The sequence below is a fragment of the Harmonia axyridis genome, chromosome 7 (genome assembly GCF_914767665.1).
Source record: "Harmonia axyridis chromosome 7, icHarAxyr1.1, whole genome shotgun sequence".
Classification (NCBI taxonomy): Eukaryota; Metazoa; Arthropoda; class Insecta; order Coleoptera; family Coccinellidae; genus Harmonia; species Harmonia axyridis.
Window position 1 is genome coordinate 34,356,835 of NC_059507.1, and position 15,553 is coordinate 34,372,387.

Here is a 15,553-nt window from a genome sequence, read left to right on the forward strand (position 1 = left end):
TGTTACGTAAAACGCACGCGCTGACGGGGACAGTCAACGCAACAATGAATCGCGATATTGATACTGGTCGTGTGATTGAAGTTGTGGTTGGGCATGACTGTACCTCACGACGTTCAGCGTGATTCTGAAACGAGTTGCTAGTTGCTACGCGCGTAGGCTTCAGCGCTGACGGTCAGCGTGACTCTAAAACCAGCCTAAGCGCTGTTTGGTTAATGTCGATAAATCAGAGCGTTATTATCTGATACTAGTGGGCAACGGAAGTTGTTCTGCGAGAGATGCTTTCATTTCGATTGCAGAATTCTGATTCAGAATTTTGATATTGAAAAAACTCGTGTATTTTAAGATAAATCAATAGATTTTTATTTCATTGTAAAGACTATGTGCGCCATTATCGATGGAAAACTATAGTAGCCTAATGAGCGCTACTGCTACGGTTGTAGCACCGTATCCAGAGCCGTATCTAGATATATAGGGTGTTTTTTTCGAGGTAAGTTGGCATTACTGTTCAAGATGGCGACCGATTTAACAGCTGTCAAGTGATTTATTCTCAGTTTGGTTTGGCAATTCATCATGAATAGACTCAAGCCTGAACAACGCTTGCAAATAGTGCAATTTTATTTCGAAAATAATGGTTCTGTGCGGAATACGTATCGCACACTTCGTCCATTTTATTTTGTTTATGCGATGGAGCGCACTTCTGGTTGAATGGCTACGTCAACAAACAAAACTGCCACATTTTGAGTGAAGCTAATCCTCAAGTGTATGACAAAACACCGTTTCATCCAGAAAAACTGACTGTTTGGCGCGCTTTATGGGCTGGTGGAATCATTGGTCCGTACTTCTTTAAAAACGATGATGGCCAGAACGTTACAGTCAATGGTGATCGGTATAGAGCCATGATTACTAACTTTTTCATTCCTGAATTGAACAACCATAATGTCCAGGAGCTGTGGTTCTAACGAGACGGCGCAACATGTCACACAGCTCGTGCCACAATCGACTTATTGAAAGACACATTTGGTGACCACCTAATTTCACGTTTTGGACCTGTGAATTTGGCCTTCAAGATCTTGTGATTTAACACCGCTAGACTACTTTCTGTGGGGCTATGTAGAGTCATTGGTCTATGCGGATAAGCCACAAACCCTTGACCATTTGGAAGACAACATTCGCCGTGTTATTGCCGATATACGGCCACAAATGTTGGAAAAAGTAATCGAAAATTGGACGTCCAGATTGGACTACATCCCAGCCAGCCGTGGCGGTCATAAGCCAGAAATCATATTTAAAATGTAATGCCACAAGATTATCTTGCGGATAAATAAAATTCATGTCAATCGAATAATCCATCGTTGTTCTATAGCTCTAAAAAAACACCCTTTATTTACAAATCGACTCTTTCGATATATTATAGAGATATTTGGAAATAATTTGACGAATAAATTAAGTTAATCAATTAATTTGGTATCAAATGAAAAAAACAATAACGGAAACGATAATGTTCCATTCACATTGTCGCCTTGTTTAATATTCGGTCTGAAAAAAAACAGCAAATCTTGATAACCCCTTTCAGGAATGTCGGTTATGTCGAAGACCTTAGATTTGTACGCATTTCACGTTTTTTTTTAGCAATAACTAAGAATGGAAGGATGAATCTAAACTTGTTTCTGTTATCTAGCAATCTTTAATCTTGGAATTTCACAGGTTTTTTAGTTCACAAAACGACGATTAAGATGCATGTACGATAAAAAATGTTTTTTACTTTTTCTATTATTGAAACTAACAAATGGACTCATTAGATCAATTTTTTCAGCCTGAAAAAAGAACAATCGAATGTACTCTAATAGTGCGTACTGTCGATTCAATCAGCCGATGAAAATCTGAAAGGCCCTACACACGATACAATCGAATCGAATACCTGATGGTCATTTCACTACACAATTCTAAAAATGTCGCTTAATTAAAAATATCACTGCCGCAATAATGGCATAATAATTAATGAAAGAAAGAAAAAAACCTTGGGTTAACACTGGTTGTTCAAACAAGACTTATATCTCTAGGGGTAAATCTATGTCGAAAATAAATGTTTTCTTTTATGTAAACAAAAAATCTTCCTTGAAAAATTACACGCTTCCAAAAATGAAAACAAAAATTAAAATTTTTCTTCTTGAAATTGCTGAAGGGTTAAAGGAATGATATTTTGTCGTATGTTTTACCAATGAGGAGGCTACTCATGAATGTTTTAAAATTTTTTTGTAGTTTTTCTGAAGGGGTGAAACATTTTTCACCAGAACTTTTTAATGAAACATAATTACTCAATTTAAAAAGATGTGATATGTCCGTAAGAGCAATATTTTCCTAGTAAAAAAGACAATTCAACATTGTTCATGAATAGATCTTCTTTAAATGTTATCGAAAAAATCTAGAAGGTGGCTGCCATGTTTTAGTTTTTTTTTCGTAAAACATAATCACCAAATAAAAGAAAAAAAAATTCCAAGGAAAGGCCTAAGATCTTTGTTTACATGAAAAACTCCCTTTAGTTTTCGAGATCGATTCATCTCCTAAAAACTTTCGCACTTATTTGGTAACACCTATATTTCAATGAATATGTTATGAATTAGATTTTTTGTAGCTAGATCGCTCATTAAAAAAAAATCTGAGCATCTTGAAAGTTAGGACTGTCAATTAGATCGGACGATCATCATCCTTGGCGAACGTCAGATCCAGACTGAAGATCTCGACCTGACGATCGCCGGAACGTAAGGAAACACTTTTTAAGATAAATATTAAATATCAAACTATACATTTCGACAGCGATAATAGTCCGGGAGCCAGTAACAGATATACATGACCAAGTTCCTCTCAAACGGTAATTAGTAGAATGCATCGGGGAATAGTAATGAAAAGCCTCGTGAACGTCAGCTGCGACTCTGCTGGGGGGGGAGAGCGGCGGCAGCCCCCCAAACACGAAGAAAAAAAATACATTCAGTCATTACCTCCCAACTGAAAATTTGTCAAATTGTAGCTAACCCAATATCTAGACGAAAAAATACAATCAGCTGGCTATACCATGATGGATTATACGTCAGCTGGTGCCTCAAAGATGAAAAAAAAATTTTTTTCAATGACAGCTCTGACAGCGACTCTGATAATGAATCAGAGAGTGCCACACTCGCGAAAAAAGGACTTTCTCCACATGTTGCACAATAATATTTAGTTACTTCCACTCTCTGATTCAGTATCAGAGTCGCTGTCAGAGCTGTCATTGAAAATATAATTTTTTTTCCATGTTTGAGGCACCAGCTGACGTATAATCCACCATGCTATAGCCAGCTGATTGTATTTTTTCGTCTAGATATTGGGTTAGCTACAATTTGACAAATTTTCAGTTGGGAGGAAATGACTGAATGTATTTTTTTTTCTTCGTGTTTGGGGGGCTGCCGCCGCTCCCCCCCCAACCGAGTCGTAGCTGGCGTTCACGAGGCTTTTTATTACTATTATCTGATGCATCTCACCAAGTATCTCTCGAGAGGAAATAATCAACCAAATTTGCACCTGGCTCCCGGACTATAAGTAAGGTTCGTTAGTTCATTGAAAAAAAAAAAAGACAGGAGAGTTAACAAGCGGACAGACGAAGAAAGAGCATAGATTAAGGGCAAACCTTGAGGTCTGTTCGGTCCGTTAGCTTCTGGCCTCGAGGTGGATTTGGATAGCCGACCAAGTTCTATGTTGTGATCTGGCATTCGTCCTGTGGGCTTTCCTCAGCGAACACCCTGTGTGTGATAACGGAGAACGATTAGGTGCTGGTTTGATTGTTAAGCGTGGTTTTTTTACTTTCTAGGGATCGCATGACATTCCACCATGAAAACGGGTTATTTACAAAGCGTTTTTAAAAGAGTGTTTGAATCGATGTCTGGAAGCTCTAGGACATGCAGTGTAGGGTCACTAATCTTTTGATTTATTCATTTAACGATTCATTTGAATCGTTTGAGGAGGGAGGTTTTTACATATTAAACTATGGGAAATTTTAAAAATCTATAATTTTTTAGTCGATAATTGATATTTCTTAATATTTACCAGAAAATTGCAATTCTTATGGAAAAGAATAAAACATCTAAATAAAATGTTCCAAATTCGTTACCCCAAAAAAAAACGCGCAACATTGCAATGGTTTTTAAGACACAAAGTGTAATATACTACTATACTATTATACAGGGTGTCCCCTAAAGACCACGTCAAACTGAGGGCGAATGTAGATCGAAGGATAACCCACCGGCTATGACAAAATTCCCATTATAAAAGTCTTACCGTTTTCGAGATATTCCTTTTTTTTGAAAATAATTAATTTTTGCCCCTCTCAATAGTTTTGTCCTTACGGTTGGTACAATTTTACATCTTTTTGGTTAATTTTTTCAGTAAAATATTGCTGAAGAATGATTTTAACGTTTACATTAAAAACATCCTCCGAACATTTTAAAGGGGGGCTATGAGAAATATTTTTATTGGAAATTTTGGTAGTGGATTATTTTGTTCATGAAGTTTAGCCCATCGTAGTGGAAAAAAAAATGTACCGAGATACTGCTGCACATTACACCAATAAATTGTCTATTTTATAGTGATTTCAAAGAGGTATCACACAAGTGATTTGTTATTCAAAGAAAAAAGATATGGCTGTTTTTATCCAAATGGGTACGTTTCTGACAAAATCAAGTTTGTCAATTCTGTTAAGAAATCTTCGATATTGCATTACTTAGTGAACAATGGCAATTGTTTACGTGCGAAAATATTACTCGCATAATTATTCAACGAAATTCAAATTTGCCGGCAAATTTTGCGAAAACATCATGCAGATCCAGATTTTTTTAATAAGATCATTAGGAGCGACGAGTCTTCCTGTACCAAGGATGGATACTGCCAATACTACGTATTGGCAGTATCGAAAATAAAAAAGGTTTTTTCGAAAAAACTTTCTCTGTAGAAAAATTTAAAAAAATGTGAATCCTTATCGTCACCATTTTTTCTAAAAAGATTCCGTTAACTCATTAACCGATGACTTATCATCCAAGTTATGGCATATTGCTGAAGTATCATGAAATGAGCTATCTAATGATGCAATCATATACTGGGTGTGTCATTTGAATTAAGAAATTAGTATTCTGTTTCTGGAATAACCGGAAGTTGTAGAGGTCTGAAAATATTTTAGGGAAAAAGATCATTGTCTCAAACCCCAACAAGCAAATGTTCAGCACCAAATTATGATCAGTTTTCCATAAACGTCTAACAGACCATCGCGGTGAATCATCTTGTATACATATAATACTACAAAATGTGAGAGAAACTACTGAACAAAGATGCTATCTTACTATATAACTTTTATCAGAAATGAACATCTAGTTAATTTATATTATTCATTCAAAAATTGGACAACTTTATGTTGTTTACCCATTTTTCAGACAAAATCGAACGCCAAACAAAATTTTTGCAGCATATTCATATATTGAATTGTAAAACCTCTAAAATTATGTCTCAATCTGCTTGAATAAACTTTGCATCGTATTTGCAATCAAAATATTCCTCATACTTCTAGGTAAACAGGGAGATTCACGGATAACTATAGAGGCTTTTGACGTAAATGGATGGTTTTCTGGAGAGCCTGAATCGGTGTTCGGAAATGTCCTAATAGTCTGGGAGCCAGGTGCAAATTTGGTTGATTATTTCCTCTCGAGAGATACTTGGTGAGATGCATCAGATAATAGTAATAAAAAGCCTCGTGAACGTCAGCTACGACTCGGTTGGGGGGGAGAGCGGCGGCAGCCCCCCAAACACGAAGAAAAAAAATATACATTCAGTCATTTCCTCCCAACTGAAAATTTGTCAAATTGTAGCTAACCCAACATCTAGACGAAAAAATACAATCAGCTGGCTATAGCATGGTGGATTATACGTCAGCTGGTGCCTCAAACATAAAAAAAAAATATATTTTCAATGACAGCTCCGACAGCGACTCTGATACTGATCAGAGAGTGGAAGTAACTAAATATTATTGTGCAACATGTGGAGAAAGTCCTCTTCTCGCGAGTGTGGCACTCTCTGATTCATTATCAGAGTCGCTGTCAGAGCTGTCATTGAAAATTTTTTTTTGTTTCATGTTTGAGGCACCAGCTGACGTATAATCCACCATGCTATAGCCAGCTGATTGTATTTTTTCGTCTAGATATTGGGTTAGCTACAATTTGACAAATTTTCAGTTGGGAGGAAATTACTGAATGTATTTTTTTTTCTTCGTGTTTGGGGGGCTGCCGCCGCTCTCCCCCCCAGCAGAGTCGCAGCTGACGTTCACGAGGCTTTTTATTACTATCAGCTGATGCATTCTACTAATTACCATTTGAGAGGAACTTGGTCATGTATATCTGTTACTGGCTCCCGGACTATAAGTATATTTGTTCGAGAGAAACAGGTGGTTTTATTTATTATATCGAAAACTTTCAATCGTCATAATTATTAGGTGTACAACTTCGTTTCCGCCGTTTTGCATTAGATGGCTGTAGCAGAAAGTGGTTGTTGAAATAAATAGATCGTAGATGTCATACAATCAGCTTAGGTATTTGTAAACATAACGCCATCGAAATATTAGTTGACTTTTGTCTACATTTTCATAAAAATTTCAGGAAATGAGTGTAACACCGTGTGAAACATTCGTGAAACACCGTGTATTTGGATTCACTGTTGTATATGGTCATCCTGGATAGCAACTATTTTCTATGTCAAATTTCCACCTGCATCAATTCAGGCACAGTTTCCTAATTCACCGAAAAATTAATAAAAAAAAGTTTGAATATTTACTTGTTGTTCCTCTTCGGGTATGAAACATTTAAGTCAAACCACTTCACCGTTCAACTTCACCCCTCAACACTGAATCGACTAAAGCTTTTTTTTCAAGAATCGATAACTTTGGAATCGCCAAATTCATAACGTTAACCGAAGCTTTCCAGAGTTCGAAAACATTTCTCCCTATATCGCTCGAAATTCAATACCGAACTGCGTCAATTTGTTACAATCACAACAACAATGACATCGATTAACGGCACTCACATATACGTTAACGATGGTTTTACGGAAAAAATAAAAGGGTATAACAACATGGACATGCGACATTAAAAGTGAGTACACAGAAACTGAGTACACGTCACTGTAGGTTTTATTAGGTGTCCTAGGTACATAATACGTGTTGTTATCGCAGATATAAAACGAGGATATCGATACGTTTTCCAGCCATTTCTGACAAATTGTCGATAACGAGGAACCAAATACGGTGTAGGATGATTTACTCCCAATTGAAATACAATTTTCTATAATGCTATTTGATTTGATTTGGGGGCCAAGTCGAACGCAATTTCTTCGGTGGCATGTGGAAAATTTGCCACGAATTTGTAAGTTGTTTGCAATTCAATTTTAGAAATTACACGCCCTGTAATATCAATTTAGATATAAAGGGTTTTCCAACTGAAATGATACAATCTAAACTGGTTATAACGGCAACACTGTCTATCATTTTTTGGCACTTCTCATGTCATTTGTGTTCACTAGATTATTTAATTTAATCATGGAAAGGTACACTCTTCAACAATGTTTACAAATTGTTTCATCAAAATCAGTACTGAAAATGGTGAAAGTGGTCTGTGATGAATTTGGTTTTTGATCAAATGATAAATGTAAACAAACAGGATTTGCAAAATTTGGAGTGATTAAAATTCACACAAAACTGTTAGATATCATTGCATCCAGATAAAGACACTGTGTGGTATGCAATTCATGCTGAAAATGGTCGAAGAGCAACAGCAACGTTTAATGATTTTTTTTTGCTGTTGTTGAAAATAATGAAGAGGAATGATGTTTCAACAAGATAGTATCACCTGCCACACAGCCACCTCACGGTTTATTTAAAACAAAATTTTGTGATAAAATCATCTCAAGAAATGGTTCAGTTTATTATCCTCCCAGGTTGTGTGAATCAATATCTTATGTATTTTTTCTTTGGGAGTATGTCTCAACTTTATTTATCAAACAACATTTGTGCAATTAAAAATCAACATTGAATGTACTGTTAATGTGTAATGTAACCTTATAAATAAAAAAACCCCTTATTATTTTGAAGGTTGGTACATCGCAACACAGAATACCGCACACTTTATTAAAGGAAGTGACTTCCTGTCAAATTGGCTGAATTTTTGATTTGTTGTAAAGGGTGTTATTTTTTAGAGCTATATAACTTTAAATTGCAGTAAAACAACGATGGATTATTCGATTGACATGAATTTTATTTATCCGCAAGATAATCTTGAGGCATTACATTTAAAATATGATTTCTGGCATATGACCGCCACGGCTGGCTCGGATGTAGTCCAATCTGGACGTCCAATTTTCGATTACTTTTTCCAACATTTGTGGCCGTATATCGGCAATAACACGGCGAATGTTGTCTTCCAAATGGTCAAGGGTTTGTGGCTTATCTGCATAGACCAATGACTCTACATAGCCCCACAGAAAGTAGTCTAGCGGTGTTAAATCACAAGATCTTGGAGGCCAATTCGCAGGTCCAAAACGTGTCTTTCAATAAATCGATTGTGGCACGAGCTGTGTGACATGTTGCGCCGTCTTGTTGGAACCACAGCTCCTGGACATCATGGTTGTTCAATTCAGGAATGAAGAAGATAGTAATCATGGCTCTATACCGATCACCATTGACTGTAACGTTCTGGCCATCATCGTTTTTGAAGAAGTACGGACCAATGATTCCACCAGCCCATAAAGCGCACCAAACAGTCAGTTTTTCTGGATGTAACGGTGTTTCGACATACACTCGAGGATTAGCTTCACTCCAAATGCGGCAGTTTTGTTTGTTGACGTAGCCATTCAACCAGAAGTGCGCTTCATCGCTAAACAAAATAAAATGGACGTAGTGCGCGATACGTATTCCGCACAGAACCATTATTTTCGAAATAAAATTGCACTATTTGCGAGCGTTGTTCAGGCGTGAGTCTATTCATGATGAATTGCCAAACCAAACTGAGAATATATCACTTAACAGCTCGAAAACCTCGAAAAAAAGCACCCGTTATTTTTCATTTTTTATTAATTTTTTTTCTTAAAATATGGTATTTCGGATAGAAGAAAAAGATACAGCGAATGATGTATTAATGTAGGATCATCTGCAGAATTTTTATGAATTTTAAATTCTACTTGAAATTAAATAACCTTTGTCAATTATATAACATGTTATTATGTTTTTTCGTATGTCATATATCAATCCAATTCAGTCTCAAACGAAAATATAACAGTTACAACACTCAAATAAGACCCACTGAAGGTATACACCGTTTCTAATTGCTTGATTAAATTGACCCATTCAATATTTAATGGTCGAATCGAAATGAACAATGGAGAAAATCGATAAGCCAGTGTTCATTTCTAATTTGGTAGAGCCTGCCAGGAAAAAACTGTGATTTTAAGCAATATCATTAATAGAAAAAAAAAACACTGTCGATATTGTCAATTTGGTTTCTTATTCTTCGAACGATTCGAAAATAATAATGAGACTAGAAGACTGGAAATTAAATTTACTTTTGGATTTATGGAAAAGAATTAGGTAATATCTTCGCCTAAATTTTTTTTCTATCTGGTATATCTTTTTGATAAGCAGATATTCCCAACGGAAATTTGATCCCAATCCCAGAACTCAGAACAAAGAATTTACGAAGATTTTAAATAAACAGGTCAATAACTGTTTTTGTGTTGAGGAATTTTCATAATGATTTTGTTCTCAAAAATCCACAGGTTACATAAACCTCCAACATTTTTTGAATAGAGAAGATGTCGAGTGTTAGTTAGATTGAAAGCTATTTATGTTCTGTACACAACCCAGTCAGACTTTTCAAAATCGTTTTACACTTCACGAAATATTCTAATATTTAACTTACCCTCAAAAGGTGATGTTGAACAAATCTAAAACTCAACAGCCCAAACTTAAGACCACCTAAGAGTTTTGAAGAATCCAAAACTTATTTTCAAGTTTTGTATTAGGGAGAAAGAATTCCTGTTACAACATTGTTCCACAAAACCACCTGAAAGTGGCAACAACCACCAACATTTTTTGAATAGGAAGGAGATGTTGGATGTGGTTTAGTTGAAAAGTTTCAACTAGGATGTTTAGAGAACAAAAAAGGTTTTCAACTGAAACACATCCACCATCTCTTTCTATTAAAAAAAATTGAGGGTTATTTTTCCAGGAACAATATCATAGGAATTCTTGCTACCTAATACAGAACTTGAAAAGTATTTTTGATTCTTCAAAACTCTTAGGTTTTTGAGTTTGGGAGGTTCAACTGTCTGGTCAACATCACCTTTTGACGACAAGTTCAATACTCAGAGTAATAAACATAGATAGAGGGAGCATGTCATTTTCAGTAGGCAAATTTTGTCCCCAACATGAACTATCAAATTTGACATGAAGCGCGCGGAAATGAAAACATATCAGTGATACGATATTTCACTCAATTCACGAGTTTCTCCACAAAGAACGAACTTCTTATGTCCCATAGTGAATCAACGTTTCATATTAACACAAATTCTATTGAAATAAATACCTTAATATATCAGAAATTCAGAAAACAAACTCTAAGCGCGCCAAACGACGTGAAACAACCGATGACAATAGGCGAGCAAAAGTTGCCAAACCTTTGATTTCAGCAGGCAGATACAGAAAATATTCTGCTTATTATAAATTAGACAATTAGGAAAATTTTCGGGTTCCAAATATTCAAATTTGCATATTTAATCGGGAATCACTCAAATAAATATATTTCATTCAATATTACACCTATACATTCATAACGATATAGTAAAATTGTGGATTTGAAAATATATCACAATCCGAAAACGTAATCTAACCATGTTGAGGTAAAAATTGCGTATACTTCCTCTATCTAGGTTTATTATCCTTATATGTTTCAATATTACATTATATCGTGAATAGTGAACCATCTTGAAAATTTTAACTGGGTTGTGTGCAGAACATATATAACTTTTAAACTAACCAACATCGACAGTAGTTGACCTGTTTTTTTAATTTTTCGTTTTTGAATTCTGGGGGGAGGGGCAAATTTCGAATGACTCCCTATATACATTTTTGTCTAGGAATACAATTCCAACTGCTAAGATATTAAAACAAACCAAAAATAAATTGTCCAAAATTATACAATTGACTAAAGGTTAATGAATTGAATAACTGTATTTTCCTGATTAGAATTATAAAACAATGATGAAGAAAAATTGTTGAGAAAAATACAAAAATTTCGAAAAAAATACATCTGTCTTTAGCTTTAATTTATTTATACAATTTTTTAGCTGTTAAAATATTGTATACAGTTTTGGATATTCAATTTTTATTTGGTTTTAATATTTTGTCAATTGGAATTGTATTTTTAGACAAAAAAGAATATATCAGATAGTGAAGGAATTGCACAATGTTGTCATAATTTCGTTATTTACATCAACTTGCCTTCATCAAGTAGACTCATTTCACCTTTATGTATCAAAGAAAAACTAATTTCTTTATAAAATTTCAAAGAATTGAAAATTAGAATCCAAAACTACGAGACCGTGGAAAAGAGAATTATTATGAGGATATAATACAATTTTAACTTTATGAATAACCATTGTACAGGGTGGGCAAATTTCGATGTTTTAGCACAACTTTTAAACCAGAGGTGATAGACATAATCTGATGCCCTATTCTCAATCTCTTTTTCTGAGAAACTAACAAGGGTAGTATTCATTTTTGGCCACCTTCTTTTGTTTCGAGTTTTTCCAATTTTCGCTTATAACTCGAAAACAAAAGAAGATGGCCAAAAATGAATACTATTCTTGTTACTTTATCAAAAAAAGAGACCGAGAATGGGGTATCAGATTTTGTCTATGTCCTCTGGTTTAAAAGTTGTAGTGCTAAAACATCGAAATTTGCCAACCCTGTACTCCAAATTTCAAACTATAGTTAATTATTTTTTCGTAAACATCCCAAATATTAAAAAAGCGGTCAACACAAAATGAAATAAAAAAAATCGAAACACGGTGGATTCGGAGGTTAGAGCACTGACCTTCTGATGTAAATACGTGATCATGATCATGTATTGTTGAGTTTCCGAGAAATAATCACAATTTTCAATCTTATTTTCTTGATTTTTTGCCATCAAAATTCAAGAATTGAACACATGATCTTTGAATTTTAAAGGCAAAATATAAATTTCATGAAGGATCTTATTCATTCTCTTCAACGATCTATTGCAAAGAACAGACCAATTCTTGGGACGCAAAAAGTGAAGACAAAAAAAGCAGACATTCGTAACATGCAGACCTACAGTCATACATAAAGACGTACCGTCAATTTCGGTCAAAAACTCACATTCCAAGAGTTCGAATCTGGAAACGAACCTGGGGGAGAGAAAACGAAAGTCCGAAAAGGGAAAACTTGGTAAGCAGGTGCTAATTGGCGAGTACGCCGCCAACAACTGACTGTCGGTCGACACAAGACTCGAACCAGAAGGGGTGGTAGGGGTGAGACGTCAACAATATAATCAGTGGCGGATTGAGCTTTTTCGGCCGTTATCTAACAGATTGATCTTTTGATGGACGATCAGCGAAGCATTTTAGTTTAATCGGGTGATTTTCGACTTTTGTTGAACGTTTCAAGATTCAAGATAATTTTGATTGATTGTAGAGAAAGTTTCCTTACACAGGGTGGGCAAATTTCGATGTTTCAGCACTACAGTTCATTACAGTTCTAGAAGTGCTGTAATGAACTCATAACAGCATTGTTTTCGTAAGTAATTGCACAAGTGCATCAAAATTACCGATTATTTTCCATGCAGTTTTTCAAAGAAAACACGCTAGAATGCGAAATTATCCGGTTATTTTGATGCACGAGTGTAATTCGGGGAATATTTCCCGAATAAACTGTTAACTTGTCAAAGTGACATAGATTCGAACTGTGTAAGATTCATAGAAACTACGCATCTATGAACAGAACAATTATCGCAGTGCTATTTCGCTTCCTACAATGCAATTATCGCTGTAATTTTCGATAATTGTTCTCCAGATACATAGAATTTTTGACAGGAGGGAAATATTCATAAGTAATTGCACAAGTGCATCAAAATTACCGATAATTTTGCATGATAGCGTGTTGTCATAAAAACTGCATGAGTTCATTGCATTGTAGGAAGCGAAACAGCACTGCGATAATTGTTCTGTTCATAGATGCATAGTTTCTATGCATCTTACACAGTTCGAATCTATGGCTATTCCATTCTACATCAGTTTGACAAGTGATGTAACAGTTTATTCGGAAATATTCCCCCGAATTACACTCGTGCATCAAAATGACCGGATAATTTCGCATTCCAGCGTGTTTTCTTTGAAAAACTGCATTCGGTCATTTTCATTTTTGGAGAAAGAGCCCTTCACCTTCGGTATCGGGCTCTTTCTCCAAAAATGAAAATGAACTCATGCAGTTTTTATGACAACACGCTGTCATGCAAAATCATCGGTAATTTTGATGCACTTGTGCAATTACTAACGATAATTGCATTGTAGGAAGGAATGGGGCATATCATATTTTGTCCATCTCTTCTGATTTAAAAGTTGTAGTGCTCAAACATCTAAATTTCCCCACCCTGTAAAGGGTCCTACAGCAATGACAGTGTTATCAATATCTCTAGTTGGAGAAGAGATAGAAATCTAATTTTTTTACCCACTTCGTACCCACAACTTAAATAAAATATTTTCTGTTGCAGTTTAGCTTCTCCTGGATGGGTCCCATTTTTTTTAATGGGAAACCTTAATTTATTTTTCACTTTTGCAGTTTCCAGATGAGAATTAAAAGATACATCGTACCTACCCTCATTTCAAAAATATTCATGCTTTTCAAGATAAAGGGTTTTCCAATAAGAGATTCCATTTTGATATAAGAAAAGAGTATATTTCAAGAGAAATCAATGAATGTTTATAATTCATTCATGCCATCAAAGATGAAAAACGATATCAGTCAAATGGCAGCCACTGCTGCGGTTGGAGCAACATATTCTTTTCATGAAATTTTTCATGACCAAGTCACAGCTGTATGTCCTCGATAACTTCACGGATTCTATCTTTAAGGTCTTGAATCGATTGTGGAACATTGGCATAGGAATTACGTGGCCCAAAAAAAAAGTCCTAAGGCTTTATATCATAAAAATCTTAATTTGATCCTTCACAACATACAAATATAACACTAAGTTGTGTTAACTGAACTTTAAAAGCCTTAAGACCTAAGTCTTCATGAGAAATACAGTGTAATGTCGCTTCAAAAGTGATAGCCGCCCAGATAGCAGGCAATTCAAAATAAAACTCCTTATCAGAAAACTTTTCAAAAGTTATACAGGGTGTTTCATTGGGAAACGGAAATACTTCACATGTGCATAGGTGGCACCAAGGCGGTTCTGGAGATACCCCATTTATTGGGTCTTACTTTTTTCGTAGCTGAGATACAGGGTGTTTTATGAATTTTTCCCGTTTCTTTCAGAGGCCATATCAAACGAACCACCCGGTATATTTCCTCCATATTTGACAAATATGTTCCTAATTGAGAGCCCAAACGTATCATGCAATAACCGCCTTGAAAATCCAGGTCCGGGTTAACAAAAAATTTTGAATCGTTTGAATCTTCGAAACAACAACCTGTACAACGGAATTTTGAAAATCTGTTTTAATATTCGGAAACACCACTAAAAACTAAACTGAGACGTGTACTTCAAATTTTCGCGCAGACTGTTTTACTGCACAAATTTTCAACGTAAAAGTGAAGTTTTTGAGAACTTGGATACCTGAAAGTGGTTTGAAAAGACTTTTAACAATGAATTATCAAAAATATTGAATCTATGATTATTTCAACATTACTTTGTAATTCATTTTTACATTGGTTTTCCTATTTATAGCTGTATACCATTTTTGTTTTTATTTTTGAGTTACTCTCTCGTTGTTTCTCATTACTGCACAAATTTTTTTGTCTGGGGTCACATGAAATCGTTAGTTTATTCCTCTGAAATCAATACTCGGGATCGGCTGATCAGAAAAATAGAAGAGGCTAGCCAGAAAATGAAAAACAATCCAAATGTGATTCGGAAAGCAGTTCGAGATATTCTGAAACGAGCAAGAATATGTTCAGATCAAAACGGATGACATTTCAAGTCGTTTTTGTAGTTATTTTTCTAATTATTTTGTTAGTTTTTTACGTCTTCAACAAGACGGCACTACGTGTCATGACGGACCCGCCAAAAACCATCCGGAAAATCGGAAAAGAACGACGTAATGGACTAGTTTAGTGATGTTGATAATACAATATTTGACACGATAGAATTAAAATATAGAGCAAAACTGATAAATCAGTGAAAAAATTTTGAAAATCCATCAATAAATGACTGAGAAATAGATTATTTAAATTTACGTATTTTAGCGCGGAACG

The 15,553-nt window shown here is 35.2% G+C and overlaps 1 protein-coding gene across 20 annotated transcripts in view; it reads right to left on the minus strand.

Annotated features, from left to right (window-relative positions):
• Nucleotides 1–15,553, minus strand: part of LOC123684671 (probable phospholipid-transporting ATPase IA) — a 52,855-nt gene that overhangs the window by 30,445 nt on the left and 6,857 nt on the right. For 3 of the 20 annotated variants that reach the window (XM_045624013.1, XM_045624016.1, XM_045624014.1), the window contains exon 2: nucleotides 3,662–3,773. The exons of 15 other annotated variants lie outside the window; for them this stretch is intronic. In XM_045624013.1, coding sequence (XP_045479969.1) covers nucleotides 3,662–3,743 — 82 coding nt within the window. In that variant the 5' untranslated portion in view covers nucleotides 3,744–3,773. Of the gene's footprint in view, nucleotides 1–3,661; nucleotides 3,774–6,843; nucleotides 7,056–15,553 lie in introns of those variants that run through there. 2 more of the 20 variants (XM_045624015.1, XM_045624020.1) reach the window with 2 other exon arrangements.